This window comes from Salvelinus fontinalis, chromosome 8 (assembly GCF_029448725.1).
Source record: "Salvelinus fontinalis isolate EN_2023a chromosome 8, ASM2944872v1, whole genome shotgun sequence".
Taxonomy (NCBI): domain Eukaryota; kingdom Metazoa; phylum Chordata; class Actinopteri; order Salmoniformes; family Salmonidae; genus Salvelinus; species Salvelinus fontinalis.
Window position 1 is genome coordinate 22806169 of NC_074672.1, and position 27471 is coordinate 22833639.

The window sequence follows — 27471 nt, forward strand, 5'->3', positions numbered from 1 at the left end:
GCCCGGACCTGCCGGAGTCCCTCAGCCCGGACCTGCCGGAGTCCCTCAGCCCGGACCTGCCGGAGTCCCTCAGCCCGGACCTGCCGGAGTCCCTCAGCCCGGACCTGCCGGAGTCCCTCAGCCCGGACCTGCCGGAGTCCCTACGCCCGGACCTGCCGGAGTCCCTACGCCCGGACCTGCCGGAGTCCCTACGCCCGGACCTGCCGGAGTCCCTACGCCCGGACCTGCCGGAGTCCCTACGCCCGGACCTGCCGGAGTCCCTACGCCCGGACCTGCCGGAGTCCCTCAGCCAGGACCTGCCGGAGTCCCTCAGCCAGGACCTGCCGGAGTCCCTCAGCCAGGACCTGCCGGAGTCCCTCAGCCAGGACCTGCCGGAGTCCCTCAGCCAGGACCTGCCGGAGTCCCTCAGCCAGGACCTGCCGGAGTCCCTCAGCCAGGACCTGCCGGAGTCCCTCAGCCAGGACCTGCCGGAGTCCCTCAGCCAGGACCTGCCCCTTGTCCCGGTGCTGCCCCTTGTCCCGGTGCTGCCCCTTGTCCCGGTGCTGGTCGCTCATTTAGGTGGTGTTAGTGGGAGGGTGGTCATTGGGAGGGGGATAAAGAAGCGGGGATTGATTATGGTGGGGTGGGGACCACGACCAGCGCCAGAGCCGCCACCGTGGACAGACGCCCACCCAGACCCTCCCCTAGACTTTGTGCTGGTGCGCCCGGAGTTCGCACCTTAAGGGGGGGGTTCTGTCACGTTCCTGACCTGTTTTCCTTTGTTTTGTATTCATTTTAGTTGGTCAGGGCGTGAGTTGGGTGGGTTTGTCTATGTTTGTATTTCTATGTGGGGTTTTGTGTTCGGCCTGGTATGATTCTCAATTAGAGACAGGTGTGTATTGTTTGTCTCTAATTGAGAGTCATACAAAGGCAGCCAGGGTTTCACTGGTGTTTTGTGGGTGTTTGTTTCCTGTGTCAGTGTTTGGACCACACAGGACTGTTTAAGGTTAGTCACGTTTGTTATTTTGTAGGTTTAAGTGTTTTCTTGTTGTTTCATTAAATCATGAACACTTACCTCTCCGCATCTTGGTCCTATCCATGCTCCTCCTCGTTTGAGGAGGAGAACGACATTGACAGCCTTAACAGAAACACCCACCACAAGAGGACCAAGCGGAGTGGAGAAGGGCAGCGACAGCAGCAGAGACAGACAGAGGAATGGACATGGGAAGACGTCTTGAACGGCAAGGGTTGCTACACATGGGAGGAGATCCTGGCTGGAAAGGATCGCCTCCCATGGGAACAGCTGGAGGCAGCGAGGAGAGCAGAGGCAACCGGAGAGAGGAACCGAAGGTATGAGGGTACGCGGCTAGCACGGAAGCCCGAGAGGCTCACCCAAAAATTTCTTGGGGGGGGGGGGGGGGCTAAAGGGGAGTGTGGCGAAGCCGGGTTGGATACCTGAGCCAACTCCCCGGGCTTGCCGTGGAGTAAGAGGGCGTCGTACTGGTCAGACACCGTGTTATGCGGTAAAGCGCACGGTGTCCCCAGTACGCGTGCTTAGCCCAGTGCGGGCTATTCCACCTTGCCGCACTGGGAGGGCTAGGTTGGGCATCGAGCCGAGTGCCATGAAGCCGGCCCAACGTATCTGGTCTCCAGTACGTCTCCTCGGGCCGGCGTACATGGCACCAGCCTTACAGATGGTGTCCCCGGTTCGCCTGCATAGCCCAGTGCGGGCTATTCCACCTCGCCGCACTGGCAGGGCTACGGGGACCGTTCAACCTGGTAAGGTTGGGAAAGCTCGGTGCTCAAGAGCACGTGTCCTCCTTCACGGTCCGGTATATCCGGCGCCACCTTCCCACCCCAGCTCAGTACCACCAGTGCCTACACCACGCACCAGGCTTCCAGTGCATCTCCAGAGCCCTGTTCCTCTTCCACGCACTCTCCCTATGGTGCGTGTCTCCAGCCCAGTGCCTCCAGTTCCGGCACCACGCACCAAGCCTCCTGTGCATCTCCAGAGCCCTGGACGCACTGTTCCTTCTCCCCGCACTCGCCCTGAGGTGCGTGCCCTCAGCCCGGTACCTCCAGTTCCGGTACCACGCACCAGGCCTAGAGTGCGCCACGAGAGTCCAGTGTGCCCTGTTCCTGTTCCCCGCACTCGCCCTGAGGTGCGTGCCCTCAGCCCGGTACCTCCAGTTCCGGTACCACGCACCAGGCCTATAGTGCGTCTCAGCCGGCCAGAGTCTGCCGTCTGCCCAGCGGTGCCTGAACGGCCCGTCTGCCCAGCTCCGTCTGAGCCATCTGTCTGCCCAGCTCCGTCTGAGCCATCTGTCTGCCCAGCGCCGTCTGAGCCATCTGTCTGCCCAGCGCCGTCTGAGCCATCTGTCTGCCCAGCGCCGTCTGAGCCATCTGTCTGCCCAGCGCCGTCTGAGTCATCCGTCTGCCACGAGCCATTAGAGCCGCCCGTCTGTCCCGAGCCAGTAGAGCCGCCCGTCAGTCAGGAGCCGCTAGAGCCGTCCGCCAGTCAGGAGCTGCCAGAGACGCCCGCCAGTCAGGAGCTGCCAGAGACGCCCGCCAGTCAGGAGCTGCCAGAGACGCCCGCCAGTCAGGAGCTGCCAGAGACGCCCGCCAGTCAGGAGCTGCCAGAGACGCCCGCCAGTCAGGAGCTGCCAGAGACGCCCGCCAGTCAGGAGCTGCCAGAGACGTCCGACAGTCCGGAGCTGCCCTACAGTCCGGAGCTGCCCTACAGTCCGGAGCTGCCCTACAGTCCGGAGCTGCCCTACAGTCCGGAGCTGCCCTACAGTCCGGAGCTGCCCTACAGTCCGGAGCTGCCACTCAGCCCGGACCTGCCGGAGTCCCTCAGCCCGGACCTGCCGGAGTCCCTCAGCCCGGACCTGCCGGAGTCCCTCAGCCCGGACCTGCCGGAGTCCCTCAGCCCGGACCTGCCGGAGTCCCTCAGCCCGGACCTGCCGGAGTCCCTACGCCCGGACCTGCCGGAGTCCCTACGCCCGGACCTGCCGGAGTCCCTACGCCCGGACCTGCCGGAGTCCCTACGCCCGGACCTGCCGGAGTCCCTACGCCCGGACCTGCCGGAGTCCCTCAGCCAGGACCTGCCGGAGTCCCTCAGCCAGGACCTGCCGGAGTCCCTCAGCCAGGACCTGCCGGAGTCCCTCAGCCAGGACCTGCCGGAGTCCCTCAGCCAGGACCTGCCCCTTGTCCCGGTGCTGCCCCTTGTCCCGGTGCTGCCCCTTGTCCCGGTGCTGGTCGCTCATTTAGGTGGTGTTAGTGGGAGGGTGGTCATTGGGAGGGGGATAAAGAAGCGGGGATTGATTATGGTGGGGTGGGGACCACGACCAGCGCCAGAGCCGCCACCGTGGACAGACGCCCACCCAGACCCTCCCCTAGACTTTGTGCTGGTGCGCCCGGAGTTCGCACCTTAAGGGGGGGGTTCTGTCACGTTCCTGACCTGTTTTCCTTTGTTTTGTATTCATTTTAGTTGGTCAGGGCGTGAGTTGGGTGGGTTTGTCTATGTTTGTATTTCTATGTGGGGTTTTGTGTTCGGCCTGGTATGATTCTCAATTAGAGACAGGTGTGTATTGTTTGTCTCTAATTGAGAGTCATACAAAGGCAGCCAGGGTTTCACTGGTGTTTTGTGGGTGTTTGTTTCCTGTGTCAGTGTTTGGACCACACAGGACTGTTTAAGGTTAGTCACGTTTGTTATTTTGTAGGTTTAAGTGTTTTCTTGTTGTTTCATTAAATCATGAACACTTACCTCTCCGCATCTTGGTCCTATCCATGCTCCTCCTCGTTTGAGGAGGAGAACGACATTGACAGCCTTAACAAGATTAAGCATACTGGTGATATTGTCATTCTGTCATACTGGAGATATTGTTATTTTAAGTCTAATATTTAAGTCTGATATTGTCAATTTAAATCTGAACTTTCTCATGTTCTACTTATTTCTATTTCTTGTCTGTTTTTGTCCTCCCTTATGTTATTTTTAGTGCTACATTGTTATTGATTACTGCATTGTTGGGTTTAGAGCTTGCAAGAAAGGAATTTCACTGTACTTGTGCACGTGACATTAAAGAAATTGTCTGAGGATGGTCCTCTACCATCTGACATGAAAAGAAAAGGGGACAGTTTGATAAAAAGCTTTACATAAAGGTTCAAATCCAGGTCATGTGACATGATTAACTAAAACACAGGGCCCAAGTTCATGACACTTGGAAAATGTATCACTTTTATCACTTGTTCATCAACAAAAGTAATAGCAAAATACTGTTTTTTTGGTAGGCCTAGTGGCTTGTGCTTGCTCAAGAAATACCATTTTGTGAATATTGTTAGCGGTCTGTGTGGTTTTGATAAGTCTGTTTAAAACGGCAAGTCTTAGGAAAGGCTGAGAGCCCATTGAGCCTCCATTTGGAGCCTGTTGGGAGGCCTGTATGCGCAACCTCTTAGAGTAAGCGTTAGAGCAAACACCATCCAGCATGTTCTCACATACACACACACACACACTACAGTATACACACTCCTCCCATCGCAAGACATTTTGAAATCATGAATCAAACAGTGTTATTTGAGAAATAAGTATAAGCTGGAACTTTAATTGGAGTGTGCAGTTTCCAGTTTCTGGTCAGTGTGGAAACATTGGGTGGGATACATTTTTGTAGTTTAAAAAGCTAATTTCCTGCAATTCTACACATTTTGTCATGGTGTGTTCATTTGATATTTGAGGTAGCGTGACTAACAAAATCAATGGGGGATCCCTGAAGATCAGAACACTTGGAGGTAAGGACCCCTGGAGGTCAGGACCCCTGGGCACGTGCCCTAAGTGCTCTGGTCGGTAATTTTGCCATGATTACTACAAGTTTACTGTAAATAGCTGGCTAGACTAACTAGACTAAGGGCACTTTCACATATCCTCTTATGATCCGGATCCTGGGGAGCTTGGCACCCTGATCCACGCTATAAAACATGTGTGAAACGCAAACGAACCCTGGCTGAAACTAATCCTGGACCTGCGTGAGTAGTGGGTCCAAGATCTAGGACCAGAGTACCAGGTATTGTGACGCAGCAACGTGAGTCGTGTGGAACTTTTTTTGCCCATTGTAAACAAGATAGCTCGTTAACGTCATGTAAAATGTGTGTCTTGCTAATCGCACCCTGAAACTGTTATTTTCAGATCTTGCAAAACGTATTTTGTAGAATTCTCACGAACACCATGGTGTCGAATTTCATGTGAAAACGCCCTAATTTAACAATCAACATTTTTAAACCCAGAGAATTCAAAAACGTTACTTCTTTTTTTTGCCACATGTATTCAAAAGCCTTTATATACACTGCTCAAAAGAATAAAGGGAACACTTAAACAACACAATGTAACTCCAAGTCAATCACACTTCTGTGAAATCAAACTGTCCACTTAGGAAGCAACACTGATTGACAATAAATTTCACATGCTGTTGTGCAAATGGAATAGACAACAGGTGGAAATTATAGGCAATTAGCAAGACACACCCAATAAAGGAGTGGTTCTGCAGGTGGTGACCACAGACCACTTCTCAGTTCCTATGCTTCCTGGCTGATGTTTTGGTCACTTTTGAATGCTGGCGGTGCTTCACTCTAGTGGTAGCATGAGACGGAGTCTACAACCCACACAAGTGGCTCAGGTAGTGCAGCTCATCCAGGATGGCACATCAATGCGAGCTGTGGCAAGAAGGTTTGCTGTGTCTGTCAGCGTAGTGTCCAGAGCATGGAGGCGCTACCAGGAGACAGGCCAGTACATCAGGAGACGTGGAGGAGGCCGTAGGAGGGCAACAACCCAGCAGCAGGACCGCTACCTCCGCCTTTGTGCAAGGAGGAGCAGGAGGAGCCCTGCCAGAGCCCTGCAAAATGACCTCCAACAGGCCACAAATGTGCATGTGTCTGCTCAAACGGTCAGAAACAGACTCCATGAGGGTGGTATGAGGGCCCGACGTCCACAGGTGGGGGTTGTGCTTACAGCCCAACACCGTGCAGGACGTTTGGCATTTTCCAGAGAACACCAAGATTGGCAAATTCGCCACTATCCGGGAGTTGGCGGATGCTTTAGTCCAGGTCTGGGAGGAGATCCCTCAGGAGACCATCCGCCACCTCATCAGGAGCATGCCCAGGCGTTGTAGGGAGGTCATACAGGCACGTGGAGGCCACACACACTACTGAGCCTCAGCTCACTGGTCACCATAGCAGCACCCACCCGTAGCACGCACTCCAGCAGGTATATTTCACTGGTCACCCCCAAAGCCAGCTCCTGCTTTGGCCGCCTTTCCTTCAAGTTCTCTGCTGCCAATGACTGGAACATATTGCAAAAATCACTGAAGCTGGAGACTCATATCTCCCTCACTAACTTTAAGCATCAGCTTTCAGAGCAGCTTACAGATCATTGCACCTGTCCATAGCCCATTTGTAAATAGCCCACCCAACTACCTCATCCCCATATAGTTTTTTCCCCTGCTTTGCACACAAGTATCTCTACTTGCACATTCATCTTCTGCTCATCTATCACTCCAGTGTTTAATTGCTAAATTGTAATTATTTCACCACTATGGCCTATTTATTCCCTTACCTCCCTAATCTTACTTCATTTGCACACACTTTAGGTTCCTGGAGGGCAGGCAGTGTGCCCCGGATGATGCGTTGGGCAGACCGCACCACCCTCTTGGTTTATGCATCAGCAGTTTTCCTCTTGTTATATGTCACAGACGGTCACTCAATTACCCCATGTCAGTTAAAAGTCCAATGCAGCTGTTTTATCTCAATATCGAATCATTTATGGGTAACAATTATGTATATTACTGTGGTTGTTTTCAATTAAAATGGTATAAAAGAAACAAAAATTGATTCTTAGCAAGAAAATTAGCTGATATTGGCAGAGAGGTTTGGAACTCTCTTTCTTATTGGTCTATTAACTAATTTACCGCATGGTGATGTCACCATGGACGGCCAAGACTCCATCCCACCAAAACAGACAGAAATTTCAGGCAGTCTTTTCAAACAGCTCTTTTCAAACAGGACTTTGTCATAATTTTCACCATTTCACAGTATTATTGCAACCTCATAGTGTGGAAAAATACACTGCTCAAAAAAATAAAGGGAACACTAAAATAACACATCCTAGATCTGAATGAATGAAATATTCTTATTAAATACTTTTTTCTTTACATAGTTGAATGTGCTGACAATAAAATCACACAAAAATGATCAATGTAAATCAAATTTATCAACCCATGGAGGTCTGGATTTGGAGTCACACTCAAAATTAAAGTGGAAAACCACACTACAGGCTGATCCAACTTTGATGTAATGTCCTTAAAACAAGTCAAAATGAGGCTCAGTAGTGTGTGTGGCCTCCACGTGCCTGTATGACCTCCCTACAACGCCTGGGCATGCTCCTGATGAGGTGGCGGATGGTCTCCTGAGGGATCTCCTCCCAGACCTGGACTAAAGCATCCGCCAACTCCTGGATAGTCTGTGGTGTGGCGTTGGTGGATGGAGCGAGACATGATGTCCCAGATGTGCTCAATTGGATTCAGGTCTGGGAAACGGGCAGGCCAGTCCATAGCATCAATGCCTTCTTCTTGCAGGAACTGCTGACACACTCCTGCAGGAACTGCTGACACACAGCCACATAAGGTCTAGCATTGTCTTGCATTAGGAGGAACCCAGGGCCAACCACACCAGCATATGGTCTCACAAGGGGTCTGAGGATCTCATCTCGGTACCTAATGGCAGTCAGGCTACCTCTGGCGAGCCCATGGAGGGCTGTGAGGCCCCCCAAAGAAATGCCACCCCACACCATGACTGACTCACCGCCAAACCGCTCATGCTGGAGGATGTTGCAGGCAGCAGAACGTTCTCCACGGCGTCTCCAGACTCTGTCACGTCTGTCACATGTGCTCAGTGTGAACCTGCTTTCATCTGTGAAGAGCACAGGGCGCCAGCGGCGAATTTGCCAATCTTGGTGTTCTCTGGAAAATGCCAAACGTCCTGCACGGTGTTGGGCTATAAGCACAACCCCCACCTGTGGACGTCGGGCCCTCATACCACCCTCATGGAGTCTGTTTCTGACCGTTTGAGCAGACACATGCACATTTGTGGCCTGCTGGAGGTCATTTTGCAGGGCTCTGGCAGTGCTCCTCCTGCTCCTCCTTGCACAAAGGCGGAGGTAGTGGTCCTGCTGCTGGGTTGTTGCCCTCCTACGGCCTCCTCCACGTCTCATGATGTACTGGCCTGTCTCCTGGTAGCGCCTCCATGCTCTGGACACTACGCTGACAGACACAGCAAACCTTCTTGCCACAGCTTGCATTGATGTGCCATCCTGGATGAGCTGCACTACCTGAGCCACTTGTGTGGGTTGTAGACTCCGTCTCATGCTACCACTAGAGTGAAAGCACCGCCAGCATTCAAAAGTGACCAAAACATCAGCCAGGAAGCATAGGAACTGAGAAGTGGTCTGTGGTCACCACCTGCAGAACCACTCCTTTATTGAGGGTGTCTTGCTAATTGCCTATAATTTCCACCTGTTGTCTATTCCATTTGCACAACAGCATGTGAAATTTATTGTCAATCAGTGCTGCTTCCTAAGTGGACAGTTTGATTTCACAGAAGTGTGATTGACTTGGAGTTACATTGTGTTGTTTAAGTGTTCCCTTAATTTTTTTGAGCAGTGTATATATATATATATATATATATATATATTTACATTGAGTGTACAAAACATTAGGAACACCTTCCTAATATTGAGTTGCACCCCCTTTTGCCCTCAGAAATGTCTCACTTCGTCGCTTTATGGACTCTTCATTGTGTCGAGATCACCACAGGAATGCTGCCCTATGTTGACTCCAATGCTTCCCATAGTTGTGTCAAGTTGGCTGAATGTCCTTTGGGTGGTGGACCATTCTCAATAAACATGGGAAACTGTTGAGCGCCAACATCAACCAACAAGGAGCTGACGGGAATAAGAGAAGACTTATTCACTCAAATCAAATCAAATCAAATTGTATTAGTCACATACACATGGTTAGCAGATGTTAATGCGAGTGTAGCGAAATGCTTGTGCTTCTAGTTCCGACAATGCAGTAATAACAACAAGTAATCTAACCTAACAATTCCACAACTACTACCTTATACACGCAAGTGTAAAGGGATAAAGAATATGTACATAAAGATATATGAATGAGTGATGGTACAGAACGGCATAGGCAAGATGCAGTACATGGTATAGAGTACGGTATATACCTATGAGATGAGTACTGTAGGGTATGTAAACATAAAGTGGCATAGTATAAAGTGGCTAGTGGTCCATGTATTACATAAGATGGCAAGATGCAGTAGATGATATAGAGTACAGTATATACATATTCATAAGAGATGTGTAATGTAGGGTATGTAAACATTATATTAGGTGGCATTGTTTAAAGTGGCTGGTGGTACGTTTTTACATAATTTCCATCAATTCCCATTTTTAAAGTGGCTGGAGTTGAGTCAGTATGTTGGCAGCGGCCGCTAAATGTTAGTGGTGGCTGTTTAACAGTCTGATGGCCTTGAGATAGAAGCTGTTTTTCAGTCTCTCGGTCCCTGCATTGATGCACCTGTACTGACCTCGCCTTCTGGATGATAGCGGGGTGAACAGGCAGTGGCTTGGGTGGTTGTTGTCCTTGATGATCTTTATGGCCTTCCTGTGACATCAGGTGGTGTAGGTGACACTCACACTTACCCTAAGCATATTGGTATAGCAACACTCGAGTGGTTTAAGGGGAAGCATTTAAATGTCTTGAAATGGCCTAGTCAAAGTCCAGACCTCAATCCAATTGAGAATCTGTGGTATGATTTAAAGATTGCTGTACACCAGAGGAACCCATCCAACTTGAAGGAGCTGGAGCAGTTTTGCCTTGAAGAATGGTCAAAAATCACAGTGGCTAGATGTGCCAAGCTGATAGAGATATACCCCAAGAGACTTCCAGCTGTAATTGCTGCAAAAGGTGTCTCTACAAAGTATTGACTTTGGGGGGTGAATAGTTATGCACGCTCAAGTTTTCATTTTTTTGTTTTATTTTTTGTCTAAAAAATATTTTGTATCTTCAATGTGGTAGGCATGTTGTGTAAATCAAATGATACAAACCCCCAAAAAATCTATTTTAATTTCAGGTTGTAAGGCAACAAAATTCAAAAGGCACTCGCACATCTGAGCAATCTTATTTGCAGGTGCATGGCAACAATTTAACAAGATGAAGGAAAAAGGAAACCGCACACTGCTCTTGATAGTATCACCGATATTTAATAAACTTACGTATCGGCCTCACGGCGTTCGTCAGAGCTTTTGGGATTTTTTAAAATTTGGCATTGGAAAAAACACAGATGAACTGCTTCAAAAAAAGACCCGCTAAAGCTAAAGAACACTCCGTAATGTTCACAACTACATATACTTTGAATTCGCAAAAAGTGGGATGTGTGGTCAAGAAACACTGGCATATTTTATCATCGGACCCAGCTTTGCCGACTGAATTTAAATATCCACCACGTATTGTGTATAGGAGAGGTCGCAATTTACACGATAAATTGGTTCATGCCAACTGCCAGCCACAAAAGAAAATCAGCCAAGCTCTTTTACGCCCTCTACCAAATGGTAGCTATAAATGCAGAGGATGTGCACAGTGCAACAATATGATGAAGTGTGAATATTTCTGCCACCCACAAACAGGAAAACGGTTCCAAATAAATTACATTATTACGTGTTCCACCACCCATGTTATTTACATGATTAAATGTCTATGTGGGCTCTGCTATGTGGGTAAAACCACCCGCTCTCTCAAACAGAGAATTAGTGAACATAAAAGTTCAATCAGGAGAAACGACAGGGATTATCCAGTCGCTGTACATTTCAATGACCTGAAGCATGACATTTCCACCTTTAGATTTTGTGGCATAGAGAATGTTAAGATATCAGACAGGGGAGGAGATATTAATAATACTCTGAGTAAAAGAGAATGTTTTGGGATTTTCACCCTTCAGACATTATTTCCCTTCAGACATTAAGGACTTAATGATGAAATGCCTATGTATGTTATGTTGTGAATTTGAACATGAAATATGTGCCTATTTAAGATTACTCTGACGTTTTTCGTACGATGTACCCACTGATTAATGAAAACTTGCTATGTCCTCATTGAGGTTTTACAGACGTGTTCAATACGCCTTATTTATACACTTTTGTAATATTTATGAAATGCATATTGTTATATTTGGTAGCACTTATTTGTTTTTCCTTTGCCTCCAACCCCCTCCAATGTGTAGAACGGATGTGGGTGGGGCCAGGTCTACATAAGGGTGCAAATTTCGAAAAATCCCAAAAGCTCTGACGAAGGCCGTGAGGCCGATACGTAAGCTTATTAAATATCGGTGATACTATCAAGAACAGTGTGCGGTTTCCTTTTTCCTTCAGGTTGTAAGGCAACAAAATAGGATAAATGCCTATTTTGGGGGGTGAATACTTTCGCAAGCCACTGTAAATAAATTAAATTAAGAAAAAATACAGCAAAAATACAAATACAACCTTACCATGAAATTCTTACTTTATAAGCCCTTAACCCACAATGCAGTTTTAAGAAAAATAAGAGTTAAGAAAATATTTACTAAAGTAAAAAATTGTAAGAGCAACAATAAAATGACGAGGCTATATACATGGGGAACCGATACCGAGTAAATGTGTGGGTTTACAGGCTAGTCAAGGTAATTTAGGTAATATGTACATGTAGGTAGGGGTAAAGTGATAATAAACAGCAAGTAGCAGCAACATAAAAAAGAGAGGGGGGGGGGGGGGTCAATGCAAATAGTCTGTAGCCATTTGATTAGCTGTTCAGCAGTCTTATGGCTTGAGGGTAGAAGCTGTTAAGAATCACTTTGGACCTAGACTTTGTGCTCTAATACTGCTTGCCGTGCGGTAGCAGAGAGAACACTCTATGACTAGGGTGGCTGGAGTCTTGGCAATTTTTAGGGGCTTCCTCTGACACCACCTGGTGTAGAGGTCCTGGATGGCAGGAAGCTTGGCCCCAGTCATGTACTGAGCCATACACACTACCCTCTGTAGCAACTTGCGGATGGAGGCCGAGCAGTTGCCATACCAGGCGGTGATGCAACCAGTCAGGATGCTCTCGATGGTGCAGCTGTAGAACTTTTTGAGGATCTGAGGACCCATGACAAATCTTTTCAGTCTCCTGAGGGGGAATAGGTGTTGTCGTGCCATCTTCACAACAGTCTTGGTGTGTTTGGACCATGATAGTTTGTTGGTGATTTGGACACCAAGAAACTTGAAGCTCTCAACCTGCTCCACTACAACCCTGTTGATAAGAATGGAGGCGTTCTTGGCCCTCCTTTACCTGTAGTCCACGATCATCTCCTTTGTCTTGATCACATTGAGAGAGAGGCTGTTGTCCTGTGTAACGATTGTCCTGGGAAGAAGGAGTGGACCAAAACGCAGCGTAGTACGTGTTCATGATGAATTTAATTAAATAAACTGAACACTGAATAACAAAAAAACAACAAAGAGAGTGAACGAAAAGAAACAGTCCTGAAAGGTGCAACAACACAAAACAGGAAACAACTACCCACAAACACAGGTGGGAACAGGGTACCTAAGTATGGTTCTCAATCAGAGACGACGATTGACAGCTGCCTCTGATTGGGAACTATACCAGGCCAAACACATAGAAATGCAACACACAGAACAAAACATAGAGTGCCCACCCTCACGCCCTGACCAACCAAAATAGAGACATAAAAAGGATCTCTAAGGTCAGGGCGTGACAGTACCCCCCCCCCCCCCCCCCCAAAGGTGCGGACTCCGGGGCGCAAAATCTGAACCTATAGGCGAGGGTCTGGGTGGGCATTTCACCGCGGTGGCGGCTCTGGTGCGGGACGTAGACCCTGCTCCACCTCTGGCTTGGCCCACTTAGGTAGCGCCTCTAGAGTGGGGACTCTCGCCACCGACCCCGGACTGGGGACCCTAGCAGCGGGCCCCAGACAGGAGGGCGACTCTGGCAGCTCCGGACAGGAGGGCGACTCTGGCAGCTCCGGACAGGAGGGAGACTCTGGCAGCTCCGGACAGGAGGGAGACTCTGGCAGCTTCGGACAGGAGGAAGACTCTGGCAGCTTCGGACAGGAGGGAGACTCTGGCAGCTCCGGACAGGAGGGAGACTGGCAGCTCCGGACAGGAGGGGGACTATGACTGCTCTGGACAGGAGGGTGACTCTGGCTGCTCTGGACAGGAGTGAGACTCTGGCTGCTCTGGACAGGAGGGAGACTCTGGCTGCTCCGGACAGGAGGGAGACTCTGGCTGCTCCGGACAGGAGGGAGACTCTGGCTGCTCCGGACAGGAGGGAGACTCTGGCTGCTCCGGACTGACGCCCGTCGCTGGAGGCTCCGGACTAGAGGGCGTCGCTGGAGGCTCCGGACTGACGGCCTTCGTTGGATGCCTCGTGCCATAACTCCTCACTGGAGGTTTTGTGCCATGGATCCTCACTGGAGGCTTCGTGCCATGGATCATCACTGGAGGCTTCGTGCCATGGATCATCACTGGAGGCTTCGTGCCATGGATCATCACTGGAGGCTTCGTGCCATGGATCATCACTGGAGGCTTCGTGCCATGGATCATCACAGGAGGCTTCGTGCCATGGATCATCACTGGAGGCTTCGTGCCATGGATCATCACTGGAGGCTTCTTGCCATGGATCATCCCAGGAGTGGAGAGACACACAGGAGGCCTGGCTCTGGGAGAAGGCACAGGACTCACCAGGCTGCGGAGACATGCAGGAGGCCTTGTACTTGGCCGAGGCACCGGATGCACTGGGCCGTGGAGGCTCACTGGAGGTCTCGAGCAACGAGCCTGCACAACTCGTCCTGGCTGGATACCCCCTGTAGCCCGGCAAGTGCGGAGAGTTGGAACAAGCTGCACTGGGCTGTGCTGGCGAACCGAGGACACTGCGCGTAGGGCTGGTGCAGTATAACCCGGGCCGAGGAGACGCACTGGAGACCAGATGCGCTGAGCCGGCATCATCCCTCCTGGCTCGATGCCCACTCTAGCCCGGCCGATGCGAGGAGCTGCGATATAGCGCACCGAGCTATGCGTGCGCACTGGGGACACCGTGCGCTTCATTGCATAACACGGTGCCTGCCCGGTCACTCTCTCGCCACGGTAAGCATGGGGAGTTGGCTCAGGTCTCCTACCTGACTCCACCAATCTCCCCGTGTGCCCCCCCCCCCCAAAATGTTCTGGGGCTGCCTCTCGTGCACGTTACCTCGAGCCAATTCCTCATAGTGTCGCCGCTCCGCTCTAGCTGCCTCCAGCTCCTCTTTCGGACGGCGATATTCTCCCGGCTGTGCCCAGAGTCCCTTTCCGTCCAATATTTCCTCCCATGTCCAGGAGTCCATTCCACGCTGCTTGGTCATTTGCGGGTAGGTAATTCTGTAACGATTGTCCTGGGAAGAAGGAGTGGACCAAAACGCAGCGTGGTACGTGTTCATGATGAATTTAATTAAATAAACTGAACACTGAATAACAAAAAAACAACAAAGAGAGTGAACGAAATGAAACAGTCCTGAAAGGTGCAACAACACAAAACAGGAAACAACTACCCACAAACACAGGTGGGAACAGGCTACCTAAGTATGGTTCTCAATCAGAGACAACGATTGACAACTGCCTCTGATTGGGAACCATAACAGGCCAGACACATAGAAATACAACACACAGAACAAAACATAGAATGCCCACCGCAACTCACGCCCTGACCAACCAAAATAGAGACATAAAGAGGATCCCAAAGGTCAGGGTGTGACATCCTGGCACCACACTGACAGCTCTCTGACCTCCTCCCTATAGGCTGTCTCATCGTTGTCGGTGATCAGGCCTACCACCGTTGTGTCAAACTTAATAATGGTGTTGGAGTCATGCTTGGCCACGCAGTCATGGGTGAACAGAGAGTACAGGAGGGGACTAAGCACGCACCTCTGAAGGGCCCACGTTTTGAGGATTAGCGTGGCAGATGTCTTGTTGCCTACCCTTACCACCTGGGGGCGGCTCGTCAGGAAGTCCAGGATCCAGTTGCAGAGGTAGGTGTGTAGTCCCAAGGTCCTTAGCTTAGTGATGAGCTTTGAGGGCACTAAAGTGTTGAACGCTGAGCTGTAGTCAATGAATAGAATTCCCACATAGGTACAGTTGAAGTCAGAAGTTTACATACACCTTAGCCAAATACATTTAAACTCAGTTTTTCACCATTCCTGGCATTTAATCCTCGTAAAGATTCCCTGTATTAGGTCAGTTAGGATCACCACTTTATTTTAAGAATGGGGAATGTCAGAATAATAGTAGAGAGAATGATTTATTTCAGCTTATATTTCTTTCATCACATTCCCAGTGGATCAGAAGTTTACAAACACTCAATTAATATTTGGTAGCATTGCCTTTAAATTGTTTAACTTGGGTTTGTAGGCCTCCTTGCTTGCACATGCTTTTTCAGTTCTGCCCACACATTTTCTATGGGATTGAGGTCAGGGCTTTGTGTTGCCACTCCAATACCTTCACTTTGTTGTCCTTAAGCCATTTTGCCACAACTTTGGAAGTATACTTGGGGTCATTGTCCATTTGGAAGACGCATTTGCAACCACGATTGGGATGGTGTTCTTCGGCTTGCAAGCCTCCCCCTTTTTCCTCCAAACATAACAATGGGCATTATGGCCAAACAGTTCTAGTTTTGTTTCATCAGACCAGAGGACATTTCTCCAAAAAATACGATTTTTGTCCCCATGTGCAGTTGCAAACCATAGTCTGGCTTTTTTACGGCAGTTTTGAACCAGTGGCTTCTTCCTTCCTGAGCGGCCTTTCAGGTTATGTCCATATAGGACTCGTTTTACTGTGGATGTAGATACTTTGTACCTGTTTCCTCCAGCATCTTCACAAGGTCCTTTGCTGTTGTTCTGGGATTGATTTGCACTTTTTTGCACCAAAGTACGTTCATCTCCAGGAGACAGAATGCATCTCCTTCCTGAGCGGTATGACAGCTGTGTGGTCCCATGGTGTTAATACTTGCGTACTATTGTTTGTACAGATGAACGTGGTACCTTCAGGCGTTTGGAAATTGCTCATAAGGATGAACTAGACTTGTGGAGGTCAACACTTTTTTTCTGAGGTCTTGGCTGATTTCTTTGGATTTTCCCATGATGTCAAGCAAAGAGGCACTGAGTTTGAAGGTAGGCCTTGAAATACATCCACAGGTACACCTCCAATTGACTCAAAGGATGTCAATTAGCCTATCAGAAACTTCTAAAGCCATGACATCATTTTCTGGAATTTTCCAAGCTGTTTGAAGGCACAGTCAACACAGTGTACATAAACTTCTGACCCACTGGAATTGTGATACAGTGAATTATAAGGGAAATAATCTGTCTGTAAACAATTGTTGGAAAAATGACTTGTGTCATGCACAAAGTAGATGTCCTAACCGACTTGCCAAAACTATAGTTTGTTAACAAGAAATGTGTGGAGTGGTTGAAAAACTTTTTAATGACTCCAACCTAAGTGTATGTAAACTTCCGACAACTGTAGCTACGAACCTGGGAACTAGCCCAGCGTCATGGTTTCTCAGTAGAAATCCACTATTTCAGAGTAAATTACTCAAGCGAAGGTTCTCCTGATTTATGGATTGCCTCAGTGCAGGCCTCTAGGTGGTAAATATTTTACGAAATATATCAAGTGTTTCAATACAATGCTTGAGGTTCTCACATGAAAAGCTGTAAAAAGTCAAGAATGCCATAGACACATACACACAGACAGACACACACACACACACACACACACACACACACACACACACACACACACACACACACACACACACACACACACACACACACACACACACACACACACACACACACACACACACACACACACACACACACACACACACACACACACACCATGCCTGTAAGGCAGAGCAGGCAGCAGCTGCTACCACGGGCGGATGAAGTAATGTTGCATCTCCGCTAGCTGTGGGAACCTACGCCGGGAAAAACATAAAATGTGGAGGATCCAAGATGCAACAGCCAAGGGCGCTTTGACGTTCCATTAATTAATCCCTCAGCACACCGTCCTCCACTACTGTGTACATGACCCACATGCTGAAAAAGATAAGCGGGGGGATAAGGCTGCATGGCGAAAGGAGAGGGATGGGGGGAAACCACCCCAAGCTCCTGATTGGACTTATGGGACAATGTTAGAATCAACTCAGTTCTCATACTCAAGGCTTTCGCCTCCTATCCAGCCATCTCGATTACTGTACATACAGTCTGTCTGGATGCAACGGGGAAAAGGGAAACCATTCCCAGAAAATCCATGTTGTTCATTTATGAAGTGTTTTCGGAAAAGCAGGCCGCTGAGAAGCGACCTCCATGCCTGCATGCAGCAGGCCAGTTAGTGGAGGTGCCCTGACGGATATATCTGATCCTTTGTAGAGGCAGTATTGATCCGACAAAAGCTCACTACATGAATCAAAAAATGAGCTCCGCTGCTTCCTCTCCCAGGCTCGGTTTAGTGCGATGGATGTGCTTCAGTGAAATAATAGCGCATATCCTCCTTCACATGCACACACACTGGCAACTGTGGCAAGGCTTGGTTACAGTAGTGGTCATTAAAACCACTCACAAATTTGCTATCAACCTCTTCTCTGCAGTTAGCATATTGTGGTTGGAATAGAGTATGTTTCAATTGCATGGAATGGAGTTAGGCCTATATTTCGGATAAGATTGAGAATATTTGAAGTTGACATGCATGGTGTTTAGTTCAATAAGTTGATGGTCTGAAATATTCATTTTGATTCTAACTCTTCTTAGTAAACCTTTGTCATGTACATAACATGTGTAATTTCTGCATATTTTAGGCATATTTTACCATGACACAACAATGTAACAACTTAACCTGACTAATGTCTCAAAGTCTTGTTCTGTTGTGGTGGTATTTCAATTCCCTTAAAGGTAGGCGAGGCAACTTCCTACTTACAGAAACCAACAACAACAAAATTCAAATCTGCCAAGACTGCCACTATTGGCTCTTCCCAACATGGGCATGCCTCAAGGTAGGGCCAAATTAGTGTCATTCTTGAATCCTGGTGTTGTTGTTTCTGTAGGCAGGAAGTAACCCCGCTGTGAATGCTGATGTCATTATGCTGAGTTTAACTTTAACACCATTCAGGGAATCACAATTCTGACTTAGGTGCCTCACATTAACAGCCAGTGCTGTGCTACAGCAAGAGGTCTGATCAACTCCACTATATGTTGTGGCAATTCTTAAGCTATATAACGCATTAATGAGATTCAGAAGATCAGGCTGTGCGGCTGGGCAAATGAGATGTATACTGTTACGTCAGGTGTTAATAGCATGGTCCAAGTTGGCGGTTTGTGTTTTGCTGTCACTGCTGTGTGTCACAGGGACCAGCTCTCCTCCCCCTCCTGAGTTTAGCAGACTGCTGAGTGCAGGGTGTTTATAAGCACGCACGCACGCACACACACACACACACACACACACACACACACACACACACACACACACACACACACACACACACACACACACACACACACACACACACACACACACACACACACACACACACACACACACACACACACACACACTTCTCCAGAGAAGGGGAGCTCAGAGATGCAACACAGCCTCACAAGACTCGTCTGAAGGTCCCTGGTACCAGTTGAAAAAATATATGGAAGTATATATAGTCAGTGCCAGTGCCATTGTCAGTGCCAAAAATAAGGTGTTAAAAACATGTAAAAAAAATAAAAAAATACAAAATAAAAAATGTTTCCTGACCTTTCTTATATCTCTCATATATAGGACAGACACTTCAGAACAAACTTCCTTTTCATTTTTTGGAGGGGGACTAACTGTTGTTTCATATAGTAAATCTGTTATTCATGTGTTTGTATGGACTAATATCAGTAAGGCCCAAAATATTTTGTCTTTTTTTCAAATGTTATCCTTCAAGAGGTCTTAAGGGTCTTGCAAAAATCTCTGAAGTTGGAGACTTTTATCTCCCTCAACAACTTAAAAAATCTGCTATCCGAGCAGCTAACCGATCGCTGCAGCTGTTCATAGTCCATCTGTAAACTACCCACCCAATTTACCTACCTCACCCCCCATACTGCTTTTATTTATTTACTTTTCTGCTCTTTTGCACACCAGTATCTCTTCTTGCACATGATCATCTGATGATTTATCACTCCAGTGTTAATCTGCTAAATTGTAATTACTCGATTTATTGCCTACCTCATGCCTTTTGCACACATTGTATATAGATTATCTTTTTTTTTCTACCATGTTATTGACTTGTTTATTGTTTACTCCATGTGTAACTCTGTGTTGTTGTCTGTTCACACTGCTATGCTTTATCTTGGCCAGGTCGCAGTTGCAAATGAGAACTTGTTCTCAACTAGCCTACCTGGTTAAATAAAGGTGAAATAAATAAAAAAAAATAAAAAAATGTCAAATGAAATAGCAAAAGGATCCTCAGTATGACCTTCTTAAAACGATTCACTATAGCTTAGTAGAACCCCCCAAATGTTTAATGTGTAGGATCCATTTATAATTTTCAGTTTCACTTTTTATTAGTCGTATGTACGAGATACATCATCATAAAATGCTTACTTGCAGATTCCTTCTCGAAAATTCAACAACAATTAGAAATAAATCAAGTTGATTTTAGTTATCAAATGGTTATACATTCATTAACGAAGACACGCACAAAAATACCACCCCTAAACCCGTCCCGAAGGATCCGGGCAGCCCTGCCAAGGCTTCCCCTCCAGCAACAGTAGCAGAGACTGTCTGGTCTATCTAACTACTGCCAGGGCTCACCGTACGGAACATCACATGTGTGACATCCATGAAAAGAGCTCAAGATAAGGCCCATTGATGCCAAGGAGGAGGAGAACGGGAGGAATCCCAATTGGTTAAGATGAGCCATGCATGCTGACTGTATTATTCTATACCATCACAATGAGAAGTAGAACGAAGAGTATCTTTAAATATAACAAACCATTTGGGGCCACTTTTAAAAATATGAATATCTTGACGCACTCCCACACTATGCATATAGGTCCCAGGAGAAAACCCGGGGGGGAGGGATTTAAGGGAACAATGTCTACTTTGAGTTTATCTCATTTGAAACTGTTCACGATGAGTCAATCACCTATATCCCGTAAATAAAGCATTTTTATTAATATTTATTAGTAACTGGCTTTGGTATAAAATGTACAAATAGGTGACATGTGCTGTCCTACCACATTCTCGCTAGTCTGTGAAAAGGACAGATTAGATTAGAATAATGAGCAATACTTTCGTGCTTGGTTAGTCAATACTGTGTTGATTGTTTTGGGGTTTCTAGACAGTCATATTTCCAGCCCAATGGAGGAACTTGTGCAGTAGGAGGTGTAGGAATTTGGTGTTACATTTGAAGAGCTTTTTTTCTAAAACACTATAAATCCATTTTTAGAAATGTTGGTCAATTAGCTTTTATTGTTTAAGGAATTTATGAAAGAGATTGGTGTGTTTTTCACTATCTAATCATGGCATGGGGTTGTTCAATGACATCCATGTATTTGTTTGAAATCTATCACTTGATGGTTTCATTTCAGAGAGAAAAATAATCATGTTTTCTTGCAAAACGCTATATAACCACTTCACTCTCAGATAAAGTAGTACTGCTATGTTTTACACAGTCAAAACGCTATATAACCACTTCACTCTCAGATAAAGTAGTACTGCTGTGTTTTACACAGTCAAATGTAGCAAATACATTTTTTTTAATAAAGATTTGTGATACCAATTTTTTTTTAAATAAATGAATCAACACAGTAATATGAGATATGTATGGAAAACATTTACATTTTAGTCATTTAGCAGATGCTCTTATCCAGAGTGACTTGCAGTTTGTGCATTCATCTTAAAATAGCAAGGTGAGACAACCACATATCACAGTCAAATATACAATATACGCAAACATTCCATTTCAGCTAAAGAATGGATGAAAAGCGTTTTGTAACAACAACAAAAAACATTTTAATGAACACCTAAAATCTATGAATCAAAAATCTGAGAAAACTAATATTTTACACACACATGAAAGCACCCATAAGCCACATATGTCAAACTCATTGCATGGAGGGCCGAGTCTCTGCGGGTTTCTACTCCTCCCTTGTACTTGATTGATGAATTAAGGTCACTAATTAGTAAGGAACTCCCCTCACCTGTTTGTTTAGGTCTTAATTGACAGGAAAAATCAAAGTCCTGCAGACACTCAGCCTTCCGTGGAATGAGTTTGACACCCCTGCCATAAACTATGGGGAAAAAACACAAATGTGAAATATTGGTGTATATAGTGATTTGGAAATAATTTCTTAATTTGTAATCCTCAAAGTATTATTCAATTAAACCCAGTGCTTTTATGTTCCTTTAAGCCAAAAAAATTGTAATGTCATTGATAAAAAAATTATATATACAAAAATAAGCTTCCAGTTGATGAGGTTGTTTGAACAAGGTCCAAAATGTCTCATTTCCATTCTACAAACAACAGATGTTAGCAGACACATTACTGTAGCTACTACACTATTTATGTTGCCTGTAGTATTTGACTATTACAGCAACACAAGGTGGTATTAAATCTTCATAGGTTAACATCAACAGCTTCTTATGCACTTTACTAGCCTAAACACACACACACACACGCACACACACGGTAACACGCATAATGATACAATCACATAGAATTAGGGAGACCAAATTGTTGTGGTTTTCCTCTAGGATCATGTTTCGTAACATAACCAGAGTGATACCACTGAATAGTAATAACACAATAATAGAATCTCAATATGAAATGCTGTATCTCAAAATTCTCAGAATTGTATTTCAGCCTGATAAAACCAACTCCTATATAAAGATAAGTAATGGCATTTTAAAGCAGGCCAGGGAAATGTGGTGGGTGTGGGTTGTGGGACTCGATCTCTAGCTCTCTAGCTGTGATGTCACTGACCCGACCAATCATTTTATAGGCGGTCTGCCTTTTCATTTCTAAATCTTCCAAAGCAATGATTGCTCTGTCCACAATTATTATCGTTTGACTGTGAAGTCAACCCTCAACATTATCCATAATGTCTAACTAACGTTGTTTCAGTGGGAAATAAATAAATGTCTAGTGATTAAAAACATCCTATCCCAATTAGCAGAGTCCCTCCCATTCTGCATTCAGTGAATCACCTGAAAAGCTTGTTCACTCCCATACTATTACTTTCCTAATTAAAGATTCCTTCTGAATAAAAAAACGAATAAAACGCCTCTCTTCTACCTCTCACAAGGGGGAACCTGTCTCAACCAACCAACCAACCAGCCTCATCCTATCAGAACACAATAGAAGTCAGTATGAATCACTGGTTGTGTGGCTCTAATGGTGTGATATTGAGTTGATGTAGAGTTGATGTTAAGTTGATGTTGAGTTAATGTTGAGTGTGTGAGAAGGGGTAGCTAGTTCATTAGGGGCATTTAACTAGTTGTGTGTTCTGAGTAACTAGCTGTGCCACGATAGATGTCACTTGGCTTTTGATACTTTCCCATGTAACTGCTGTCATAAACATTAGCAGTAAACATTAGCATGCTTGGCAAGAGGGATGTGCTTACATTAGCTCTGCTCTAATGTGGGCAGCCACAGGAACAAACTTCAAAGAATCTAGTGGTGCCGGATGATGCTATCTCATAGACATATTAGCCACCTAATTCATGCAATAAATATGACTAGGCATGTAGACATATTAATATGTATCAAAAACACAACATTGTCATATACAAGTAAAGTCACCCACTTCAAGGGTTATTATAAACTGGGTGGTTCGAACCCTGAATGCTGATTGGCTGAAAGCTGCAGTATATCAGACCATATACCACGGGTGGGAAAGCAGGTAGCCTAGCACTTAAGAGCATTGGGCCAGTAACCAAAAGGTCACAGGTTTGAATCCCGAGCCAACAAGGTGAAAAATCTGTTGATGTGCCCTTGACCAAGGCACTTTAACGCTAATTGCTCCAGTAAGTTGCTCTGGATAAGAGTGTCTACTGAATGACTCAAACGTGTTTGACAAAACCTTTATTTTCACTGCTCTATTTTCGTTGGTAAGCACTTTATAATATCAATACGGCACATCAGGGGTTTGTGATATATGGCCAAAATGTATTTATTTATTTTATTTTACCTTTATTTAACTAGGCAAGTCAGTTAAGAACAAATTCTTATTTACAATGATGGCCTAGGAACATTGGGTTAACTGCCAGTTCAGGGGCAGAACGACAGATTTTTACCTTGTCAGCTCGGGGATTCGATATAGCAACCTACTGTATCTGGGCTGTATCCAGGCACCTCGCGTTGCGTCGTGCATAAGAACAGCCATTCGTCGTGGTATATTGGACACATATATCACACCCCCCCAGGCCTTATTGCTGAATTATAAACTGGTTATATCAGACCGTATACCACGGGTATGACAAAACATGTATTTTTACTGCTCTAATTTAGTTGGTAACCAGTTTATAATATCAATAAGGCACCTCGGGTTTGTGGTATATGGCCAATATACCACGGCTAAGGGCTGAGTCCAGGCACTCCGCGATGTGTCATGCATAAGAACAGCCCTTAGCCATGGTATATTGGCCATATACCACTCCCCCTCGTGCCTTATTGCTTAATTATAGCATAGTTTCTTTGGAACAGGGTTGACAGTTCTGGTACAACTTATGGCTTGTAATTCATACATATTGAACTTGTGTTAGGCAATGACAAAATATTGTGTGTGTGTGTGTGTGTGTGTGTGTGTGTGTGTGTGTGTGTGTGTGTGTGTGTGTGTGTGTGTGTGTGTGTGTGTGTGTGTGTGTGTGTGTGTGTGTGTGTGTGTGTGTGTGTGTGTGTGTGTGTCGACCTATTTGCCAGTTAGGGCTTGCAGTCGTGTCGTGCAACAGCATGTACTTTTGGCGACCCCCAGCGTGCGGTAAGTGAAAGTTTTGCTCAGTTTCTTCACATAGCTGGAAACCGAGTTTTCATACGACTGATGCCCACATTCAAAATATTGAATGCACAATCTAAAAACCATTTTGACAGTAAAGACACCATAGAAATATATAAATAATATTTATGTATTGTGTGAGCCCTACAATTGATAAAGTAATATTAAATTCCAGCAGACTCTCATAACTCTTGCCATGGCGTAGTTTATAGAGAGCATTTGTCGATAGGTGCGTATGCAAATATGAAACAATAATATATTATAAATTGAAAAACACCAACAGACATGTTCCACTTACCATAAAACGTATATAATGCAAATTATATAAGGTAGAGACTAAATGATTCTTACCTGCGTGCAATACACCGTTTTATCCACATTTTCTCGACAACAATTTCGAGTCAGTTCTTCAGGTATTCTCCCATTTAGATGGCTTCCACAAAAGTCGATAGTGGCTAATACACTCAAGTGACGAACCTTACTCCAAATGTCATTAATGCAAACATTCTAAGGCTATATCCTTCAACATTGCGCATATACAATTACTCCATATATGATGTCAATCCTGATATTACACCACCAAAGGAGAGAATATGCAAATATCTTTGACGCTGCTTGTTTATTCTAACTTGGCAATTATCTTCCCAATAATTTGATAAGGTTGATAAGGACGCACCGAGTCCGTGGACAGGTGGTCCACTGTGCTTTACCAAAAGGTGTCCTCTGACCACTTGTGTCGGTCAAACTTTGTCTTTATATAAATCATCGAATTTACTCCACTAGACAGTCAAAAAGCTATGAAAAAGAACACCAGAGAGGCAAGGTGATTCGTTGGCATCCTCAGTGGATTCGGCGCTGAAAATGACCACGCACTTTTCTACATTATTGAGAAGCAGAGCATAGCAAAACATCAGGAAATATACCCAGCTTGGACGGTTATAACAGTCAATCCCGAAAAGATGCGCCGAAGAATTTCGAAATGCTGATAGGTCACCGTTGGCCAAAATTCCACATTTCGCACATCTCTGAATAAATGAATGTAAGTAATAGTTTAAAATGTTAAAAAAGAAACAGGAGACTAGGTGAGAGAACGGGTTATTTTGGAAGAGAGTCTGTGAGCGCGTCAGCGCGAGATGTTGCGCGTGGTAAGCGGTATAGGGAAAAATAAGCACTTGTCATTTGAAGAGAGAGAGTGCAATATTATCACACCGTGCTATATCTCCGTGCCTTTCCGTTCCTCTCGCAGACTGAATAACAACCTGCCAGTCCTACTTCGGCTGACACCCATCTGACGTCATTTTAAAGTAAAATATGTGATATTGGAGACCACACTGCAAACTCAAACCGTCACTCTGGTCTTGCCCTCGGCCATCTGCACACCTGTATTACAAGATGTTGGAGGTAGGCAACCTCCCATCACATTAGACTCCACATACTGACATGACCACAGCGAGATAAGTGAAAACATTACATATGACAAGCTCAGCTCTTGCGTGATACAGAGAGAGCACGTGGTGGTCTTCTTTTGCACCTCAGGGTCAATGTGTCAAACAGGTGCAGTCAGCTGTTGAAATCACCTGTTATAGCCTATATGATTTACACAGCAAACATTGCATTACCAAATCGTTGTGTTTGTAGGTGAGCTATTAGGAATGTGAGAGTGCATGAGAGGTTGATTTCTCTCTATGCTCTCTCAGTGGACTAACATTGACAGATAAACAAACCTCTACACTCAAAACATTTATTTTGGCTGCCCTTAAGTTTTGCTGTATCATATTTCATTAACATTACCACAATCCATTCATGTTTTATGGCGGAATGTAATTGTCTCTTGTAGAACTGACTTAACTCGGTGGAACTTGATGTGCACCAGATTAATTAATGTAGAATGAACTGACCAAATTTTGTTTGGTCAAATAGTTTCTATTGTTGTTGGACAGAGGTCATTAGACTAGTACCCAGCATACTTTGCAACTGTGCATTTGGACATTTACATTTACATTTTGGTCATTACATTTTGGCAGTTCAGGCAGTGAAATTAAGGTAGATAAACAACCACAAGTAAAGCTGTAAAAGTTTATGTAACCGTTACTGAGAATGTGTTGTTGTTAAACTGGTCTGTTGGTTAGCTGGCAAATGCAACTGTCTCCCCAGCAGATGGAGGTTCTCTCTCTCTCTCTCTCTCTCTCTCTCTCTCTCTCTCTCTCTCTCTCTCTCTCTCTCTCTCTCTCTCTCTGTCTCTGTCTCTGTCTCTCTCTGTCTTTCACCACTCTAAAATAGCTGGGTTGAAAGCAACCCAACTTGCATTATGTCACTAACCCAGCGCTGGATTACTGTAGCACAGTACACACATTTATTTTGACCAATCACCGCTGGGTTATGTGACTATCTCAATGGGGATTATTTTGGATCGTTTTACTTTCTTTCTGGGCGATTGTTGTTAAAACATCTTTTTAACAACAATGTGTGTGTTATTTCTTAGTGTTATGTCTTAGTTGTTTGAGCTCTGAGTCCTAACGCTGAACTCTAATCCTATGAGTAACTGGGCTATTACGCCATCACATTTCCCCCCTCTATCTCCCCCTCTCTTTCTATCTCATTCTTTCTTTTTTATTCATTTATTTTTGTGAAGTGTATTGAGATTGAATTGATTTTGATTTCTCTTTCCCCTCCCCTCTCTCTTTCTATCTCACACACTCTCACACATATTACACACTGTGTGTGTGTGTGTGTGTGTGTGTGTGTGTGTGTGTGTGTGTGTGTGTGTGTGTGTGTGCGTGCGTGCGTGCGTGCGTGCGTGCGTGCGTGCGTGCGTGCGTGCGCGCACGCGTGTGTGTGTGTGTGTGTGTGTGTGTGTGAATCTGTCTGAGTGTATGTGTGTGAGAAAGAGAGAGTGTGTGACAGGGAGACAGAGAGAGAAAGACAGCGTTGATGAGGAGAGTGCTGTTGTTTTACCTCAGAGATAGTCACTGGTTGCTGTGCATCAGTCAGACTGTGGGTGTTATGGTTCACATGGAGGAATCATAAACCCAAATGCTACTGGTGAAACAGCTGTTGTGTAAGTCATTAACGCCCCGCAATGAGGACTAGAATTAAAGGGAGAGGGAATTGGGCTGTGCAGCGTGTCTGCATTGCTCTTCAGTGCCTCACATTGGCATTTCTGTGTTTCTTTTGTGCAAAGTAAAAGTACTCGCAGAATAAAAGAAATAACAAAATAAAAAAATGTTTTATTGTCACATACACAAGATAGGTGCAGTGAAATGTGTTGTTTTACAGGGTCAGCAATAGTAGTACGGTACCCCTGGAGCAAATGAGAGGTAAGTGCCTTGCTCTAGGCTACCTAGAGCTTTCCCA

General features: G+C 45.8%; 1 protein-coding gene across 1 annotated transcript in view; it reads right to left on the reverse strand.

Annotated features, from left to right (window-relative positions):
* LOC129860871 (adherens junction-associated protein 1-like) overlaps positions 1–25525 on the reverse strand; it is a 108006-nt gene extending 82481 nt beyond the window's left edge. The window contains exon 1 of the mRNA XM_055931732.1: positions 24469–25525. Within this exon, the coding sequence (XP_055787707.1) occupies positions 24469–24497 (29 nt within the window). The 5' untranslated portion in view covers positions 24498–25525. The remainder of the gene's footprint in view (positions 1–24468) is intronic.
* Between the last annotated feature and the right edge of the window lie 1946 nt (positions 25526–27471).